The following is a 20,142-nucleotide window of genomic DNA, read 5'->3' as shown; positions in this document are numbered from 1 at the left end:
AAGGGGAGAAGAGTTGGTTTTCTCTCTGATCCTTGTCCAGAGTCTGTGGGCAGAGACAGGACTGGCCAGCGGAGCGCAAACACAGTAGTCAGTGGCTTCCCGGAGCATGGCCACCGTCCTGCTCCACAGCCTGCCCAACTTCCCTGAGGAGGCAAAGGCCGAGCTCTTCCCCTCTGTGCCGCACCATGACGTCGCAATACTGCCGGCCTTTCACCGCATCACCAGTGTGTGTGAGCTGTGTTTTGTGTCTTGCTAGCTCCACTGCTTAGTGCCCTGACCACTGCATACTAGAAGGTGCACATAACCACCAATCCTGAAGGATCTGGGCTTTTATGAGCTTAAGAGTCAAATCTGGCTCATTGAGCCATGGACACTTGTGAGGAAATTGTGCCAAATGAGTGGCCTGTGGGCTGTAGTTTGATTCTGGCTCTGCTATCAGCCACAGAGACGTCCTTGTGGACACAGGTCAGAACAGCCCCTCTGTCTTCTCACAGCCTCCCCCTTCCCTCAGCCCATACCTAGAGGAGGGAATCTACCTCAACCTTATGATCTGATGGCCATGAATAGTTCACTGTGTGGAGATAAAAGGAGTCTATGGAGGACTAGGGGGGAGCCCTCTGTGTCTCAGCCCTCTGCCTCTGTGCCCCAGTGCTCCAGGCCTGAGACGAAGGGAAGCCCTTTGTTTTCCATCTTCCTGAACAATTCCTGCTCAGCTGTGAGCCTGGTTCCTGCCCTTATTGCCACCTACTCTCTGACGTATTTTATGTGAAAAATCCAAACGTGAAACTTTAGTGTTGAAAGCAGAAAAGCATAAGGACTGAAGGGTTTCCTTAGAAGAGAGAATTGAGCTGGAAAGAGAATACGTGTTTGTTGAAGGGTGCAGTGGGCTTGTGGCAACCCCTGGCTGCTCTGTAGAACATTGGACCATGAGTTATGTGAAATCAACTCCAAACCCTACCCAGGGTCTAATGGATTCTAGCATTCTTTACTGCCACCTAGAGAGTGACCTGAATGAGTTTTAGTTAATAAACCACTCTTCCTCAACCACCAGCAACCTGCAGCCTCAATGTTCTAAATTCCCTGTTTCCAATTACAGAGTTCACTGAGGAGGCAGCAGGTTCCCTGGAAACCAAAACAACCCAGCGGCCGGCAGGTTGGAAACAAAGGGCTCTGTGTTCCCTAAGGCAGGGGCGGCTGTCGCACCCTGAGGAGAGCACAGCATTCATTGGCTGGAAGGGGTGTCACTCCTGGCACACAGGAAATGGGACCAGTCATAAACCAGTGCCCTCCCACCTCACTGCATTCACTTTACAACAGCGAGGATAACAAATCAGTCTCTGGGAGATGACGGAAATGATTTGGAAAGAATTAAAACTTTTTCTCTATTTTTGGAAAGTTTTGATGTATTCTTTTACAGGTTATCTCAAATCCAAGGAAGGCACTGAATCATGCAGGCATATTCTGAGGTGAAACAAACAAAATGAAACAAAACACAGATGCTAGTTGTTTTTTCACTAGAACTCAATGATTAGAATTTCAGACCCTGGCTGGCTAGTCAACTCACTGCTGGGAAGGTGTTTCATACCGTGATGATCGAAGATACGATAGCAAACCCCAGTACACACTTCATATTTTCCTTTTCTGTGTCCAATTCTATGCTGAGGTTAATGGTATAGTCATAATACAGCCACCATAAGACACCGCAGACAACTAGAAGACAAAATACCAGCAGGGCTTATACATTCCGCGATAGCCATCCCCCTCTGGCATGCAGAACCTCACACAACTCCAGCCCCTGCTGCAGATTCAGCTGCCCTGCATGGGCTGTAGGTCCCAAATTCTCAGGGACTTTAGAGCCAACAGCTTCCTCTGGAAGAGGACCCTGCAAAGGACCTGGCAGTCCCAGGATGGCTGCTGGTCTTTGAGTGACCCAGGAAGGTGACCTCACAGCACAGGTGTCTACCCCACAGGTCAGATGTGGGTGGAAACAGGAAGGAAACTGCACCCAACAGGATGACAGGAGAAATGACATTGGAGTACAAGGTCTGAAATGTTCTAACAAACTCTGCAGGCAACTGATCACCCAGAAAGCCCAGGCAGGACAATGGGAATTGCTTATTGTCCCGCATGGCTTGTGGGAATCATGTAAACTAGATGCTTATTCTGAGGATACTCTCACATGGCAAACACTTTGTATTCAAGTAGAAAAAGCTACCATATACTATTTCCATAGTGTCTCTAAGGAGTCCCAGTCATCTACTAATTGTACATGGGGAAAGCATCCTTTACAAGTTCCAGGACCTATTCCTCAACACAGTGCTCTAGGGCTCTACATTGCTGAAAGCAGAGCTGAGTCTTCAGAAGAATGAAATGCTGCAGCCATATGAATCATTAAAAATTAAAATATCCTGCGTTGACTGGTAAATATCTTCAAGCTTCAGGCATGCTCCTGCCCCTGAAATCCTCTTTCCAATAAGCCTTGGGGAGACCCACAATCCAGCAATGGACAGGGAAACAGCAGGGCTTCCGGGATGCTGTGACTGTTCCAGGTTATGCTTCAGACTGGCCAGAGGCTTTGCATGACACCTGCGGCATCCACACACTCACTAGTGAGTGCAGGTTCAGAAGAAATCCTTCAAAATGCTATCATCGGGCACCAGAATTCTCTCTTAATGCACGGTCCAGGATTACTCAGGTGGCAGGTTGTGTAGCATAGTAGATGCAACATCAGATTTGGTGTGATCTTCGCCATTATCTGTGGACATAAGCAATTCCCATTGTCCTGCCAGGGCTGGAATTTTCTCATATAAAATAATGGGGCTAGATACTCTCTAAGATTCCATGTAGTTCAAAATGCCAACTCCTGAGCTCTACACTTAATGAAAAGTCTCTTCATTAAATAAAGAAGAAATCAATTCAAAAGAAATACTTACACAATAATCCCAAAATAACCAATGAAATGATAAGGTGAACCAGAAGAGTGGTGATGAATCGGAACATGAGCATCATGGCCAAAGACAACGCTGAAAAATGAAGTAAAACTCATGAGCACAGAGAGCAGCAAAGGGCGAGGGCGACGATGGTAAACTGAGGTGACCAATGCCCTCACCCCAGAAAAGTGAGGGTTGCGGTTCTGTTCAACCTTCAAATATCTTGGTCTGTAGACCAAATACCCACTAGAAATAACAAGACCCTGCCCCCATGGTGTCCCCTACAGCATAAACTTGGTCACCTACAGTAAACCACACCCTGAAAAGTTTTCTTGAATTAAAAAATAAATTAAAAAGATGGTATTTGACTACCAAATATTTAAGTTTTTCTCCTTAAAAGTTCAAATGAATTACTAAAAAATTTTACCATACTAAGTCTTTTCACACTGGGCTTATGTAAGTTCTAACTGTAGATGTTCTTAGGTATTTTTATTAACTCTAAAAGAATAATGAATTTAACACGAAACTTTTAAGTTTCTAATTATAAAGTAAGCTGTATTTGCAAAGTACATAAAGCAAGCTGTATATGCATTTTCATTTCCTAATATATGGGCTTTCAGACATATATTTTTCTAAATATTTCAGTAATACATAAATAGTATTTTATTTTTCTCTAAAAATGTCAGGATTGCATACAGATATTTCAGTGTAGTGGTTAATAGCACGGCTTGGAATCATACCTGTCTAGGTTTAAGTCAGCTCTACTGTGTTTCCCACTAGCTATGCAACTATGGCTACTTCACTTCCGCTTCTCAGCCTCAGTTGTGTCTTCTTAGAGTGGGGCAGCAGTGTGTGAGATTTTAATGAGTTAAGAAGAAACACAATGCCTGGCACATGGCTCAGTAAATGGCAACTGTTAATATCATTATGAATCTAACTTACGGTCCCTCCTGGGGACTTGAGGTCATCATATCTGACAGTAGGACTAAACGGATTTTTTGGTATCTGTTACTATGGTAGAATCTGGGAGTCAAAACTATTTTATTCAGGTCATTCGAAATCACATTCAGTCAAAATAAAAAGTCTGGAAGCTACATGATAGTGACTAGTTTTTTTCTCAAGTATTCAGGACTTAAGTAACCTTTTAGTAATGACACTAAGAAATTTAATTTGTAACCTGGCAGAAATATGTTACTGGGTGTTTTGGCTCAGTAAACCAAAACACAGAAACGGAAATCAAAGGGCAAGAATGGGTAGCTGCTTTCACAAATGCCTGCAGGAGGCACAGCTATGCTTGATGCTCTCCTCTGCCTAGAACCCAAAGCAAGTGTTTTTCTGGAGGAGTTGGAAACGTTAGCATTGCAGTCTTAGTCTGTTTAACATGGATACACACTCCTCCTTCCCCTTCTCTAATTTGGATTGAGTGATCCAAGTAGAAGGCCCATGGGTCCAAACACATGGTTTCTAGTCTCCCCAATGGCTGTACTCTTCCTGGCCAATCCATTAATTGGCAATCTGCACCACCTATGTGTTTCTTGTGCAGAGCTGAGGACCACACACAAACATGATCAGTCTATCAAAGCAACCACACCCAGCGAAGCTTTCTGGCAGAGAGCCCATTGGTCTTTTCCCATTCTTACTTTCCCTTCCTCCATTTGTACCTAAAACACTGAAAATATCTGGAAAGGAAATAAATATGAAGTTTTATATTTTAAATCAAGAGCCAATTTTCACAGTGATACATACCAAAGGGCCAGAAACTATGATATACAAGTAGTTACTAAAATAAACTGAAAATTACCTAATGCAAGGATACACAGGCCAAGGATGGTGTCTCTTCCTGACATAATTCCACTTAGAATTTGATGGAGCGTGTCAACATCATTTATCAAAACAGATGCAAACAGGGAATAGCACTCAGGTGTTTGAGGTATGCACCGGTTAAACAAGGGGAAAGACTTGCTAAAAAATAAAGAATTGATGGCAAAATGTTTATATATTTGTCTTTTAAAATGTTATAGTACTGAACTCTACATATTTTTTCTGTACATATATTACTTTGATAAAATTTAATTTATAAATTAGGCACAATGAGAAACAATAATAAAATAGTTTTTCATGCTATTCAGAATGGGATGCAATTTAGGAATTTTTGCTTCTGGAATTTTCCATGTACTATTTTGAGATTGTGGTTGTACTTGAGTAACTGAAACATGGAAAAGTAAAACCTTGAATAAGGGGACAGATTACTGCATGTGAAGGACATCACTGCTGAGAGCCCTGAAGAACCTAAAAAGTGCCCATGAGAGACAGGGCTTCCTGTAGCATCTCTGCACTCAGGGGACCCTGGTGTCGGTGTCAGTCACAGGAAGACATTCTTAGTCCCTTCTTTCCTTCTCTTCACTTTTATTCTTCTGGCCTAGGAGTCAGAAATGCATTTGTGCAAGCTGGGAGAGGAAGAATAAAACAAGCACTAGAAGAGGGAGAAACCGCTGACGACAGCTGCCGGCCAGCGCCTCAGCCTTGCTGCTAGCTTCTGCTCCAGGTTGGGAAGGCGAGACGCTGAATTTCCCATCAAGTTGCAACGTTTTCACATTTTAATTGCCCAGTTGTAAGTGTCCTTTACAACTAAAAGCAACTGAATACTTAGAAACTAAAAGCAAGCAGAGAAGCTTTGGAAATTACTTGGTTTTATTCAAGAGCAGAAAAAACCAACTAGCTCCATTGAACACGTTTGAAGAATCAGAGGGGGGGGGGAAATAACTTCTTTATGACTATATCCTACAGGTTCTGTTTGTTTGATGTAATGGTCATGCAAGTGTATATATATATATATATATGTATATATATAGACACACACATGCATAAATCACTTATGATTTGTTTTATACAAGGCAGCACACTGCACACTGTTCTGTAATACTTTATACTGCCAATACAGTGCCACACACACACACACACACACACAATTTTATAGCTCTGTTCATATCAGAATATAAAGGATTGCTCTTATTTTTAGTGAGGTAAAATTTACATAGTACAATGAAAGTTTTAGAGTTTTTTTTTCCTCCGAGCCCTGGAGACTGATCTCATGGCTTTGAGCATGCTAAGTAAGTAGGTGCTTTATAACGAAATTAAGCCCTAGCCCAAAGGCATAGATCTTCAACATACAATTAGAAACTTTAAAAAACCTCCCACATCCAAGTAACCACCACCCCTTTCAATACGAACATTTTTATCACTGCAGATACTTTCCTCATGCCCCCTGCCAATCAATCTCTATCTCTTAATAGGAACTACTGGTCTGATTTTTGTAACTATGTAGGATGTTGGTACAATCCTATGTGAATGGTATGACAGAATATGTACTCTGTTCGTGTTCAAGATTATTTCACTCAGTCTATGCATGCATCAGCGTATCATTCCTTTGAACTGCCCATTATGATTTTACTGTAGGAGTAGACTTCAATTTGTTTTTCTGGTGACTATTTGAGTTGTTTACAATTTGGTACTGTAAGAAATAAAGCTTCTATAAACATTCATATAAGTTATGGATACACTTTTTCATTTCTCTTGAGTAAATGCCTAAATGTGGAATTATTGAGTCAGATAGTATGTGCTTAATTTTATGAGAAATGACTGCACTGAGCATCTTGACATATACCTGTAATCCAAACTATTCAGGAGACTACAAGTCCAAAACCAGCCTGGGCAATTTATTGAGATTTTGTCTCAAAATAAAGCTTAAGAAAGTGCTGGGGATATAACTTAATGCTCCTTGGATTTAATTCCCAGGAGGAGAAAGAGGGGAAGAGACAGAGAGAGAGAGAGAGAGAGAGAGAGAGAGAGAGAGAGAGAGAGAGAGAGAGAGAGAGGAGGGGGAAAAAAGAAACTGCTGATTCCAAACTGGTCCCCCTATTCACACCCCTACTTGAAATACATACCTACTGTTACCTCTCCACCAGTTCTTGGTGTGGTTAATTCTTATTGTTAACCCTTCTAGCAGCTGTGTTACCTCATTGTGGTAACTGTTCAAGTCTTTCATCTGATTTTATTGGGATGTTTGCCCTGTTACTGATTTAAGGAAGGAGTCAGCCAACTTTCAGCTCCCTGCTTGTTTTCATACATAAAGCACTTTTGTTAAGTGTTTTCTATGAGTCCTTTTCCTCTACACGGCAATACTTGAGTAGTTGCAACAAGGTGTCAATATTTATCATCTGACCTTTTACAGAAAAATATTGCAGATCCTGACTTAAAAATTCTTTATATATCCTGCTGTCATTTGACATATACATGCATTGTGAATATTTTATCCAAGTTTGTGGCCCCCCATTTTATCAATCGTGTCTTCGATGAGTGGAAATTTTTAATTTTGATTAAATATATCATTTATTCTTTTATTCATAGTGCTTTTATGTCCTCTCAAAGAAATCTTTACCTCTTTTGAGGCAATAACAATATTCTTTTATGTTTTCTCCTAAAAGCTTTTGTAGTTTTCACTCTTTTATTTTTTTTGGGGGGGTCTAAGATCATAAATTAATTTTTGTATGTGGCATGAAATAAAAAGTCTGAATTTGTCTCCTCTGGCTTTCCACTTGTTTCAGCACCATTTTGAAGAGTTCTCTTTCTCAAGAAACTGCCTGGATGGCATTTCATTAAAAATCGATCATGTTCTGTAGCTCCATTTCAGCACACTCTATTTAGTGACACTTATGTATTTGTCTGTCCTTGTGTCCATGCCTGTCTTCATCATTCTAACTACACAACCTCAAATCTGTCCTGTAACTTTGTTGTTCTTCAAGACTTTCCTTGTGATTCTGGCTTTTCTATATTTTGGAGAAATAAACATTACTTTCTACAAAATTATGTTGGAGAGATCTGCTGAATGCACAGAACAATTAGGGGAGAAGTGACATTCTAACAATATTAAAACATTAAGTGTAATTCTCCACTTAAATATTCTGAATTTTCCTCAGTACTGTCTTAAAGCTTTCAGTTGAGGTTTTTGATGTTGTCTATAACTGTATTTCCCAGTATTGTATAATTCTGTAGAAGACAGGCTTAAAAAATTATTTCATAGTTATTTACTGTTAGTATAGAGAAATACAATTTGACTTGAGTCTTGCTTCTTTGCTCAATTTGCTTAGCAGTTATATTGTAGATTTCTTTCTACAAGACATTTCTACATAGTCAGTCATTCTTCTGTAAACAAAAATGATTTTACTTCTTCCTTCCCTTTCTGGTCCTTTGCAGCAGTTCCCAGGACCTCTGTTTCAAAGTTGAATGGAAGTGGTAACCACAGAGATCCTTGCCTGTTCCTAATTTTAAGTAAAAAGCATTCAGTGTTTCACTGCGAATAATAGGAACTGTAGATTTCTCATAGATATGCTTTATCTGACTGAGAAATTTCTCAGCTATTCCTAGTTTTCTAGTCTCTTATTTTTAAAAAAAAGCTGAGTAATGTTACATTATGTACCATAATTTAAGCAATCCCAGAACTCTGAGAGCTGATAAGCAGCTCTCTTTTGAGACGCCTTTAGATTAAAGTTTTTGCTATTACAAATAGTGAATAACCCTGCAAGAAAGCCGTTTCACACTGGTGCAACAATAGATGTAGACTGCATTGCTATAAGCAGGTCTGCTTGATTAAAAGCTCCATACATTTGTAACTGGTGGATACAGATAAACTGCCCTCCTTAGGACACTGACACAGGACTACCTGAAAGTGGCAACTTCTGCACAGCCTGGACAAGTACAGCAATGTCATTAAACCCTGGAGACTCATGGTCAGCTGTATGAAATCACTAGGGATTCAGATGCGATGTATCCAATCAGAGGAAGGTGCAACCTCTTCCTCTTCACCTCCTCCTTCTTGTTCCTTTTTTAAATCCTTTTTATTTATTTAAAGTAGGCAAAGAAACAGGCTCTACAGAGTGACTTTTGGTTAAGTAAAAGCAGAAAAATAAGTGCACTTTACAGGATGAGAGCAGGCTACAGTGAGAGAACACGGTAGCCAGTCAGCCTCTTCTACGCTTAAGAAATATTGTGCTTTTCCTTTGAAGCACCTACTCACACACGATTTTATACTGAGACAATGCTCTTTCAAAAGTTGGTTTGTAAGATCTTTCAAAAATTAGAGAAATGAATCTCTTATGTAAATTGCAAATATTTGCCTATTAACTGTGCCTTAATGTTTTTCTTATAGAAAAATGTTTTACAATGTAGTCAAATTTACCAAAATTTTTTTGCTTTATGGTATCACATGGTTAGAAACGTTTCTACTCTCAGGTTATAAAAGAATTCTCTCCTGGATTGTTTCAGTACTTTCTGGTTTCATTTTTCTTTTCTTTCTCTCTCTCTCTCTCTCTTTTTTTTTTTTTTTAAATAAAGGGAATCACTGTAGTTCAGGCAGGCCTTGAACACACAGTATATCCAGGTTGGCCTCGAAATTGAGATGATCGACCTGCCTCCACCTCCTGAGTCCTGGGGTTACAGGCATATACCACCACGTCTGTCTCTGGTTTCATTTTATACCTGAAAATTTTTAATTCATTTGGACTTTATCCATATAAGGCATGAGGTGTAAATCCAGCTTTCCTGATTGTACAATACTGTTTGCTCATCAGTCCCTCTTTTGTCATTGACCTAATGATGCCAGTTTTATAAAGTACTAAGTTTCTCTCTTTTTCTCTCTCTATACATATATATATATGGGAGAAATAACATCTTTGTACTGTTAAAGTACATTGTCAAGAACACAGTAAGCCTTTCCATTTGTTCGAATTTCTTTGTACCTCAAGAACAAACTCAGGGTTTCTTTCTACAGTTTTTACGTACTTCTTGTTAAATTGGTTTCGAGGCACTTTTGTCGGTTTTATATGTGTTTTTTTCTTGCTGAGGTACAAGGAAGATTTTTAAAAGTACAGGAGTGTATGGATTTCATACTTTAATCTTCTGCCTGCCACCTAAGAGTTCTCTTACTGTTCACAGGTGCTTTTTGGTTAATTCTCATACTTTCCAGGTCTATAATCATTCCATTTGCAGAAAAGTAATTTTACCTGCTGCTTTCCAAGTTTCAAACCTTTAATTTCTTTTTCTTCTCTACTGCTAAAAAGATTCTTAACCCCTGTAAATCTGACTTCTATCTTTTTTTTTCTTTTGTGGTGCTGAGGTGCATACTTAGGGTCTCACACATCTAGGCAAGCACTCTATACTACCTCTAGACCTCTTCTCAAATGTTTTCTGAACTTTCATTTAGTGTTTCTTAAAATTAAAATCAGCTACAGATTTAATACCACTTTTTCATTTTGCTTCAAAACATAATTATTCATAAGGCCTTAACTTTGTCAACAGAGTTTTGTTAACCATGGTGCCTTTTACACGTTAAATAACCATGTGCTGGTAAAGAACTCGTCTTAACCCCACAGGCAACCAAGAAAAATAAGTAAAGCTTGGGCCACCCCTGTTGGGTTGGCAGGCTACCCACTGAGGATGTCATTAGCTCGGCATGGATAAACTTTAGTGCAGCCTGAGGTTTCTTTCCCATTTCTGCTTTTCTTCTTACCATTAGCAAAGCCACTCTAACTGTGTAAGAAGTAATCTGGAGAGCTACCTGTATATTTAGGTATGTGGAATTTCTCTGAGCAAACATTCCGGTTCCAAGTACGGGCACCTATGTGGGAGGTTCCAAAGCAGATTCTGTTGGGGGTTGATGGGACCTTTAAGCCTTTTAGCTCAAAATACAGTACTAAGCTGAATACCAAAAGGAAAAAGATATGCTTGCTTGTTATCTTCTGCAGTGCTTTTTCACTACTCTTAAAAGCTCATACCTAGTATAAAACCCTCTTGATATCCAGCTATTGCTCTAAAAGGGTGTGCTATACCTACTACGATTAACAGAGGAAGAAGAAACATTCATTGTGGTCAAAAAGTGGTATTTAGAGAATGTTCTTTGGCTTGACAGCCATACTTCTCATGTTTTCTAGTTTTTAAATCTTGGCACTGCTCTTCTGTGATAAGTATGATAATTTCTGTCTTAAACAAACAGTTGCTTGTGTAGAAAAAGGAAACGGATCCCTCGAGCCTATTTCTGTCTTGCTCACTTCATCCAAGAAAGGTCAACCAATAGTTTTGTGTTCTTATTACAGCCCAGAGCAGTGGTGCATGCCTGTAATCCCAGCACTTAGGAGGCTGAAGCAAGAGGATAGTCATGAGTTCAAGGCCAACATGGGCTACTTTGTGAGTCCAAGGCCAGCCTGAACTTCACAGTGAAACTTTGTCTCAAAAAAAAAAATATATATATATATATATACACACACACACACATATATATTAGTATTGGAAGTAAAGGTGAAAGGACTGGCTTGAGAGGTGACAGAGACAGTGACTGGAGGACACTTGGTCCGGACATATTCCTTTCCCAGGCATGATCTGGACCAAGCCACTTGCCAGCAGTCCTATCTAGCCGTGACTGATTGGGTTTGAATGCCAGCTTTTCTACTTGCTGACTGTAGTACTTAAACTTTCCCTGTACCAGTCTTCTCAGCTATAAAACCATGATGAAAGCAACACCTACAGCAGGTTTGTGAGGTTCACATAAATTAAAACAAGGGGTTTTCAAGAGCTTAGAAAAGTATCTAGTACATATCAGCCACTCAACATGATTGCTCTGATCATCATCAACCTTATGTAAGACATAAAGTTCCCATGGAAGTATAATTGTCATCCTATTTACAGCAACAGGAGAGTTTGTCAATTTCACTTAAAAGGCAGCCTTCTTTTTCAATTTCAACTGCAGCTACAGTTACACATTAATGTTCCTAAAGAATCCTTCTCACCAAGTATTAAATAATTTTCCTTCGACCTGCTCAAACATTCTAGATTTTTCTTCCCCTGGGTTAAATTATGCTTAATTTAGAAATGACTATGATATCTGACAATAGCCAGACTTAAAAAAAATAGAACAAGTACTTTCATTTGCAAATAATTTCCTTTGATAACCCATAAGTATTAATTTAAAAAAAATGTCACCAAGATGGCTAAGTATATTCTGTCTCCTATGTAGTGACTACCTACTTGAGTCTTTCTAGAGTATCTGGAAGATAAGCGTTTTTCTAGCTGAACTTGCAATCAGAAGATTATAAAATAAATTATATGTATATATTTTAAAGAGCAATACATTAGGAGCTATTATTGTGAGTCATACAGAGTAAGAGGAGTCTTGTTTGTGCCATTTCTCTTTCTGCTTTATATTAAGTAAGTATGAAGGTTTGTACGTACTGAAGTTATGATATAATAAATTTATTTCGGTCTTAACCAAATTGATTTGCTTGATAAACATAGTCCTAGATGTTGGGCACAAAATGCGTTGTTCTACTTAAATTATTATTTCTCATGGATATTGTGGAATTCTTACTCATGGCATATATACTCACATTTTTCAAAATAATGGCAGTGCAAAATCAACCCAAATCCTCCACTTTGAGGTGATGGCAGTGAACTGTGTTTTTTCCTCTTAGCCTTCTCAATGATACACACACACAAACCATTCACCCTGGCTATCACTGCTTCATCATTAGCTTGACAAAAATTTATAAGGTGCTTACACTGTGCTAATTGGCAGGCAAGAGTAAGACTCTGTCAGGAGTTCAGCCAGTGTGTTCTTGATAAGGACTTTCTGTGTTCAGAGAAGAAAGCTAGGACCCTTTGGCCTTCCCTCACAGCCCTTTTTCTGGCAGTGTAGTTACTAGAGATTGAACCTGGGGCACTCTACCACTGAGTTGCAGACTATTTATTTTTCTGTTTTGAGTGCAGGTAAGTTGCTCATGCTAGTCTCAGATTTGTGATCCTCACTGTGGTCCCTTCATGCTTCCCCCTGATGTTTGCAATCTCAAGCAGCTGGGATTAAAGACGTATGCCACCACACCTGGGTTCTCATGTCTGGTTCTTATGCAAGAATCTAAAACCATAAAACCTAATAATGTGTGGTTGCAATGAAAAAGAAAATGTAGATGATTTCTACTTTGAAATAAGTAGCTGCAGAAGAAATATACACCAACCATTTTATAACCATTTTATAAAATCACTCACTTGGTAAAGCTTAATATTTTTTGTTAGCTCTAGCATTATTATTACATATATCTTTATTGCTTGCTGAGTTTTCTCCTTAGTTAGCCTAGTTACTACTTCACTGTTCATTAAGGATTTTGCAAATAGTTCTTTCTTATTTGTTCCTGGCCTCGGGTAGACTTAAGCTCCCTGTAGGCAGGTACTCTACTAGTGTCTCCTCTTGCTTTCCACTATGCCTAGGGTAACAGATTTTTCACAAGTATTCAATACTTTCATTCATGGACAAAGAAGAAGAATGGAAGCTTTTACCTGGGAGGAACTGGTAGCCTGGGACACAATGAGTCTGCATTTGGACTCTGTGTGTAGTTGAAGGAATTCAAACTATACACACACAGGAAAGACCCTGGAAGAGAAGACATGCAGACTGTACTATTTTCCTGTACTGCACACAGCTTCCCAGGGGAGATCACAAGAAAAGCACAGCGATTTTACCAAGCCAGGAAGGGGATAGAAGACCTCACTCCACTTCAGAGAACAAGTTGTTAACACAGGCATATAAACTGGGATTAAGTTCTCTCCAAACTCCAAATTTAAATCTAAGGTTGGTTATATGACTAGTACTAAAATGATTTGAAGGTCACTTGAAGATAATCTATTATCAAAACTTGATTTCTTAAACTTAGCTTTGCAAACAATTTTTAGGAATCTGGTCTTCCATTTGTCAGGCACATAAAATTTGTAGTGGGTTGGTTCAAATTCCTTTTACTCTCCTTTGTTTAATCCTCATGACATAGATCTAAACAGTGGGCTCAGAGCAAGTTACTTTAGTTACACAAATGTTTTTGGTACAATTTACAACTATCCTGTTGCCCAATGAAAGTGTTCACTGGCTCCTAACAATTTCAGCAGAGAACAAACACAGTTCAGTCTCCACCTTTGGGCTCTGAAGGTCTGCTGTCTCCTCCGCGCTCTCTGTGAATGCTCATTTCACTGTAGCAGGCAGGGAGCACACACAGAGCAGCCTGAGTTTCCAAAAAATACACGAAACTGAGCAAATTCATAAGAAAATGTTTTTGGTCTTCTACACAAGAGAAAGCACTTGTGGCTAGGTATTGTGGTGCAAACCTGTAATCCTAGCACCTAGAAGGCTGAGGCAGGAGGATCACTGTATGTTTGAGGCCAGCCCGGGTTACAAGGCCAGTCTGAACTGCATAGTGAAACCTTGTGTGAAAAAACAGAAAAAAAAAAAAAAAGGAAGCACCTACAAAGCAGCATATAATTCACAGCCTTCCAGAAAAAGCAGGCTCAGGCTAAGATAACCATGAAGGTGCCTACAGACTTACTCTATAATGGGGTGAGGGAAAGTCAGTCCCTTGGTGCCTACCATTGGTGTCTGCAAAGAGCTGGATCTCTTCCAGAGTGCTGAGCTGCTCTTCAGGACAGCTGGACACACAGAGGGCAGTGGAACCGAGCCTCGTATCTTTGATTTCTGGGTTGCAGGAATTCATAAAGAACATGTGTCTAAGGAGACAGATGAGAAAAGAAGCTAATCTTAGGACACTGCTGGGGCAAAAAGGACTCTAAGGAATCCCTGCAAAGCATAGTTGTACCCCAAACTGTTCAAATATACTTCTGAGAATAGCTGAATACAAAGAAGAAGTAAGAGGAAAAGAAAGGTCCAAGGCTGGGGATTAAGGGCAGTTTCAGAGCCAGGACTCTGAGGCAACCTTCCCTGCAATCATTCAGAAGTTGGGTAAGTCAGCTCACGTGAACAAAACTGGTCGTTGCCATTAATGTGTTCTGTGCTTCCGTGCTGGTGGGGCAGCTCTCGGTGCCCAGCGCTTGCCCAGCGGTTGAGATCATGGGATGTCAGAAAAGCACTGTAGGTGCCCGCTATGGGACAAGCCTTGACAGGGCACCCAGAGCTGCCTTCTTCCCAGCCGGGAACAGGAGAAGGGAAGGCAGGGCACACGGAGAGGGGAACGGGTTTTGTTTTAAATTTTTAAAAATGTGTTAAAATATCCACAAAATTTGCCATCTTAATCACCTTACGTGCAGTTCAGTGGCATTAAGTTTGTTCACACTGCTGTGCAGCTGTCACCACCATCTAGCAGAGAACTCCTTTCAGCCTGCAAAACTAAACTTCTGTTCCCATTAAACAACTCGTTTTCCCTTCTCCTTGACAGCCACCATTTTACTTTATTTTTGATCTTGACTGCTTTAGACATTTCACGTAAGTGGAATAATATAGCACTTGTGTTTTTTGGGATTCTGACACATTATGGATAATAATGCTAATGATTAACATTTATTATGCTTGAGCTCACACAGAATCTCTGTAGATCCTTTAACAAACTTTGTAAGATAAGTATATTTACCAGTTTAAAAAGGTGAAAACTGGATTTGGAGAGGCTAAGGATTTGGTGCAAGGACACAGAAATGAAAAGTAGCAGAGATTGAATCTGCACTTAAGATTGGTTGGTTCTACACTGGCGGCCTGATTACCACACATCTGGCCTCTCTTTTTATGAGACAGGCTTAGAGTTTTGTTTAGGAAAACAGTTTCAAGGGTCCAAACGACTAAGTTCTACCAAGTTCTGAAATACAGCCCCTCTATAGCTGGGGGACTTACGTTAAACAATTTTTCTGTTCTTTTTTTTTTTTTTTTAATAGAAAAAAAGAACAAAAATAAAGGAGAATTTCAAAACAGTTTAGTAGGAGAGTTACAACAATGAATACATTGTTTATCATTGTCTTCAGAGTAGTTACAAAATGCAGGCATGATATCTTGCTCAAACAATAGCACAAACTTTTCTTTCCAATGAACTAAGAGAACCTAGCTGAAAAACTACCTTAACTATCTGGTGTATAAATTTATTTTTCCTTTTTCTCTTTCTTCTTTTCCCCTTCCCTCCATCACAGTTTGTCTTTTCTTTTGAACAATTTCTTCCCAATTCACAGTATCTATTGTACACTTTGGATCTTATTTACTTGTTCAGTTTCTCACGTTGAGACAGTAAGAACGATGTTTACACACGTGGGTCGGATTTATTTCACTTATGAGTGTGGTCTTGATTTGCATCCATTTACCTATAGAAGTCTCATGTTTAGCCTTCTTTCCAGCTGAATAATAAAACATGTTTCCTGGAAGACAGACAGACACTTACCTTTTGAGGGTCATGTCCTGTCCCGACAGGGGGGCCCCTTCCACCGGGGAGTTCTTCTTGCCACATACATTGCCATAGCTGTCGTAGCCAAAGAGGAGTCGTCCTGTAGCTCCTGCCACCACCGAGTAGCCCATGATGAACACCTAGCAAAACCTAGGGTGTGTGAGACCACAGGGCAGAAAAGACCGTCCCCCCCATCTGAGGACACTGACGTAAAACAGAACCAAGTGAAACACAAGTGTCTCCAGCGCCATGGTACTTCCCCTCACCTTGGCGGGACACAAACTGTCCAGGATTGATCAGGATTCTGGGTGCAGGCTGGTTCTAGCAGCTTAGGTTGGAAGAGCATCCACAAACACTCAGATTCCACTCCATTTCCTCCATTTTCTTACTTCTCTATCAACTTATTTTTCTTCTTCAAGAGTCTGTAACTTTTTATTTTGGGCTAAACTTTACGGGGACAACTCACTTTTTTTTTTTCTTGAGGTTTGTGGTTTATTTAAGTGCATCAAGGCTATGCTAATTATTTTTTCCTGAAGTTTTTTGTGTTCCTTTCTGCTTTTGAAAATATTCTTTTTGTCTTTACTTTTAGTGAACTCTGTGGAGGCCACACAAGTCACAAATACAAAAATAGTATTTTGGCACAACTAGTTCAAAGTCACAAAAATAAAGAACCTAAGAAAAAACAATTTCAGGAATTTTGTCAGCAAGAATATTTTGCGACCATTAATCCTTTTTACCCATTGTGAATATTTGATATTTCAATTAAACAACTGTTGCATTAATACATTTGACAATCCTCTGTTAAGACTATGTGTCTGGCTGCAAGTTTCCTGATCTACAATACATAAAGTATCACTGACTACTGTGCACCATACTTAAGAAGTCTTCTGGGACAGAGGCTACAATATATCATTCAGTAACTTACAGTGTGGATATATTTCCCAAAGGTATACTGTCCCAAAGACAAATACATTGCAGATATTGTGCATTCACTACTAACTTGGAAATAAAGCTAACAAACATTCTTCAAGTGCCCAGTGTGGGTCAAAGTCTACTACTGGGGGACACAAAGATGAACAACATTCAGTGTGGAAGAGAACAGTGCTTACCAACTGCACGCCTTGTAGGGAAGAAGGCTCCCTGCCCAGGCTCCTGCTCAGGACCTCTGATCCAAATGACCAGATTTTAGAAAGAACGGGTCACCTGAGCTGGCAGACAAGATAACTCATCCTTCACTTAAAAGTTGTGAGTGTGGCACAACTTTGTGCCCATGTGGCTGACACAGCAAGCTCACCCACCCTTTACATGCCTACCTCTTGTTCTGCCAACTTGGAGTGCAGAGTCCTGATTGTGTTTTGACTTAGGGGGAGGGAAAGGGTCTTAGCTTTTGCTCAGCACCCCTGGTCTGTTAATGAAATGACACTGTCCATTTACCAGGATTTAGGATGTGCTCTCTCTCTTGGAGAGTTTGTGGGGGAAGACAATAGTTTTTAAAGGAAGGAGCAAGTAGGATTTGAGTTTCCCTAAGTCCTCTTCATAACACTACTAGCACTTCAAACCATCCTTTTTCTAATTTCAAACACGAAAGTGCAATTACAAATGAGGTAACACAGGAAGCATGGCCACCGAGGAGGTCAACTGTGTCTGGGGAGATCAGGGACATTGAGTGTTGAACCATGAATAGGAAAGGGAATGAGGCCACTGAAGAAATATAGGCAGAACTCAGGAAAACACCATCAAATAATAATCCTGTCCAGCACAGGATCAGTCAGGACATCCATTACAGAATCCAGAAAGGGAAAAGTCAGGCGGGGTGGGGGGGGGGATAAAACACTCCTTGCTCTGTTTTAAATACATATCTGTGGCTAAAAATGTTGCAGATGATATAAAAAGCCAGACAGCTAATAAAGAGCTCTCATTAAAACTGGACATAGTCAAGAGAACTTGAGCATACTGAAACCTTCAGGTTTATTTTGCAAATAAAATGTAATGTTAAAGCAGTTTTCAATCCTGTGCAATATCTCAGCTGGTTCATAATTCTTCAGACAGCTGCTGGCCGAGTCTGGAAGTGATGCACTGGGCTGGACCATGGAGCGGCTGGGAGAAAATCATTAAATAACATCAACAGTGCAAGGTCAAAGTTGCCAGGCACAAGGCAGGGCGCCTGCTTCCTACAGTTACACAGCAGCCAAGTCAGCTAAAGAAAGGGTCGTCTGTGGGGAAGGTAAGTCTGTGGGGAAGGTAAGCAGAAGGCGCATAGGTGCACTGCAGCTCCTTGAGGAGAGTTTCAAGAGCCACAATATAAGCAACAGTGACAAAAAAACGAATGCGCCCTTCAAGTCCAGGTTTCCACTGGGCCTATAACCAAGTCTGTCTATGTGAAACCAGTCTGGAAAGTCAACATAAGAACAAATGCCTTTCTTAGTTGGAAAGAGAACAAACACAGTATTTAGTCTGTTCAAATTGAATTCTGTTCAGTGAAGGTAATTACTGTCTGGTAGTTATTATCAGGCTTTAGAAATTAATCATTTACCAGGCACCAAACAGCACGCCTCCATCTGGCATGGATGATTTCATGAACACGGCCTTTGAAAAAGTTGAGTGAGGCTTTGTCTGCTGCTTCTACAACTCTAAAGTAAGTATGAAAGCGTCAAGACTCAGCTTCCCTGAGATTCCCCTAGGACCACCATGGCACAGCCTAATGAGATGACCAGGAATCACACACAGCAGGAGGTAGAGTGGGAACTGTCATTGCCCACTTAACTAGACAGTTCCTATCAAACTGCTGCACACAATACAAGAATGTGTGTAAAGCTCTGCTAACGTACTAGTAATTCATTTCTAGGCTTTCCCTAGATTTTCCTTTATTACGGGCAACAAAATCTTGAGGAATATTTGATTTAAGGGTGTGTCAAGTGGTAAAAGAACGTCTGCCTTGCAAATACAGTCCTACTGCAAACTATGATTCTCATTTCTTTCCCTTCTTTTTCATTAGTAGATGTTTGCAATACATCAATATTAAATTAACCACCGGATGGGGGCCTGCCTCTCCAGAGGGTCTAGGAGGTTAGGAACTGCTCAACAAGAATCCCCAAGGATTAACGTTCAGTCTGGGATTATGACAGAAGTCTCTACTGCAGCACAACTTTAAGCAATTAACATCTGAGGCACATTTATTTGGGACACACAACACACACTGGCCTCTTTCCTGCCAACCATCCACACTTACCAAACCAGTCCAAAAGAGAAAGAACAGGAATAACCATGCCGTATCTGTGCATTTCCTATAAAGCTGGGGTCTCCACTCTCTTTGCCTGGGAGTTGTCTCTTCGGAAACCTTCCAGAGAGAGAGAAAGCTGAGAAAAGGAAACCAACCAGCAAGTCCCAACCAACCCCAAACCTACTCCAAGACTGCTCAAAGTAACCGATCTTGTATTTATTTAGATTTATTTAAACATCGCCCGCAGCTTTTTCACAGAGTTTTAGAAACACTTGTTCTGAGCTGTGTGTCAAGTCTCGGGCGCCAACTCCTTACCGGGAGAGCAGCTGCTGCAGCCCCCTCTTACCCGCGGCCAGCGTCGCCCCCTCGCCGCCCCCGCGCCCGAGTGCGGCCCTGAGTGCTCCCGGCCAGGTGTCCCCGAGGCGGGGCGGCGCGCGGGGAGGGGCGAAAGCGTCCCGCAGCAGCCGGCGCGACCTCCGCGGGCTCTCCCCGGCCGAGGCTGCGGCCACTCACCACGTACTCGCCGCCCAGGCACTGCATCGCCGCGGGCCCGGGACCTGCGCCCCTCGCCGCCCTGCGCACCGAGCCCAACGCAGCGCGGGCGGGAGAGCGGGCACCCGCGCAGGGCGCAGCGCCGCCCCGCGGACACCGGCCGGCGTCCTCGCAGCCGCGCTCTCTCTGCGTCGGCTCCCGCCCACCTCTTTTGGGGTTAGCTCGCGTCTGGCCGGATTCCACACCCCGCCCGCCGCCCTCA

General features: G+C 41.1%; 1 protein-coding gene across 7 annotated transcripts in view; it reads right to left on the bottom strand.

Annotated features, from left to right (window-relative positions):
- Positions 1-20,111, bottom strand: part of Slc44a3 (solute carrier family 44 member 3) — a 69,766-nt gene extending 49,655 nt beyond the window's left edge. For 2 of the 7 annotated variants that reach the window (XM_063254595.1, XM_013142879.3), the window contains exons 1-8: positions 19,902-20,111; positions 19,398-19,505; positions 16,166-16,308; positions 14,383-14,519; positions 13,308-13,401; positions 4,732-4,892; positions 2,934-3,023; positions 1,586-1,710 (exon numbers count right to left, since the gene is read on the bottom strand). In XM_063254595.1, the coding sequence (XP_063110665.1) occupies positions 1,586-1,710; positions 2,934-3,023; positions 4,732-4,892; positions 13,308-13,401; positions 14,383-14,519; positions 16,166-16,308; positions 19,398-19,505; positions 19,902-19,928 (885 nt within the window). In that variant the 5' untranslated portion in view covers positions 19,929-20,111. The other 5 variants (XM_013142878.3, XM_003479163.5, XM_023561310.2 and 2 more) reach the window with 5 other exon arrangements.
- Between the last annotated feature and the right edge of the window lie 31 nt (positions 20,112-20,142).

This window comes from Cavia porcellus, unplaced genomic scaffold (assembly GCF_034190915.1).
Source record: "Cavia porcellus strain 051 isolate PalLab524CR breed Dunkin Hartley unplaced genomic scaffold, mCavPor4.1 scaffold_1, whole genome shotgun sequence".
NCBI lineage: Eukaryota > Metazoa > Chordata > Mammalia > Rodentia > Caviidae > Cavia > Cavia porcellus.
This window is presented reverse-complemented; position numbering and strand designations above follow the sequence as displayed.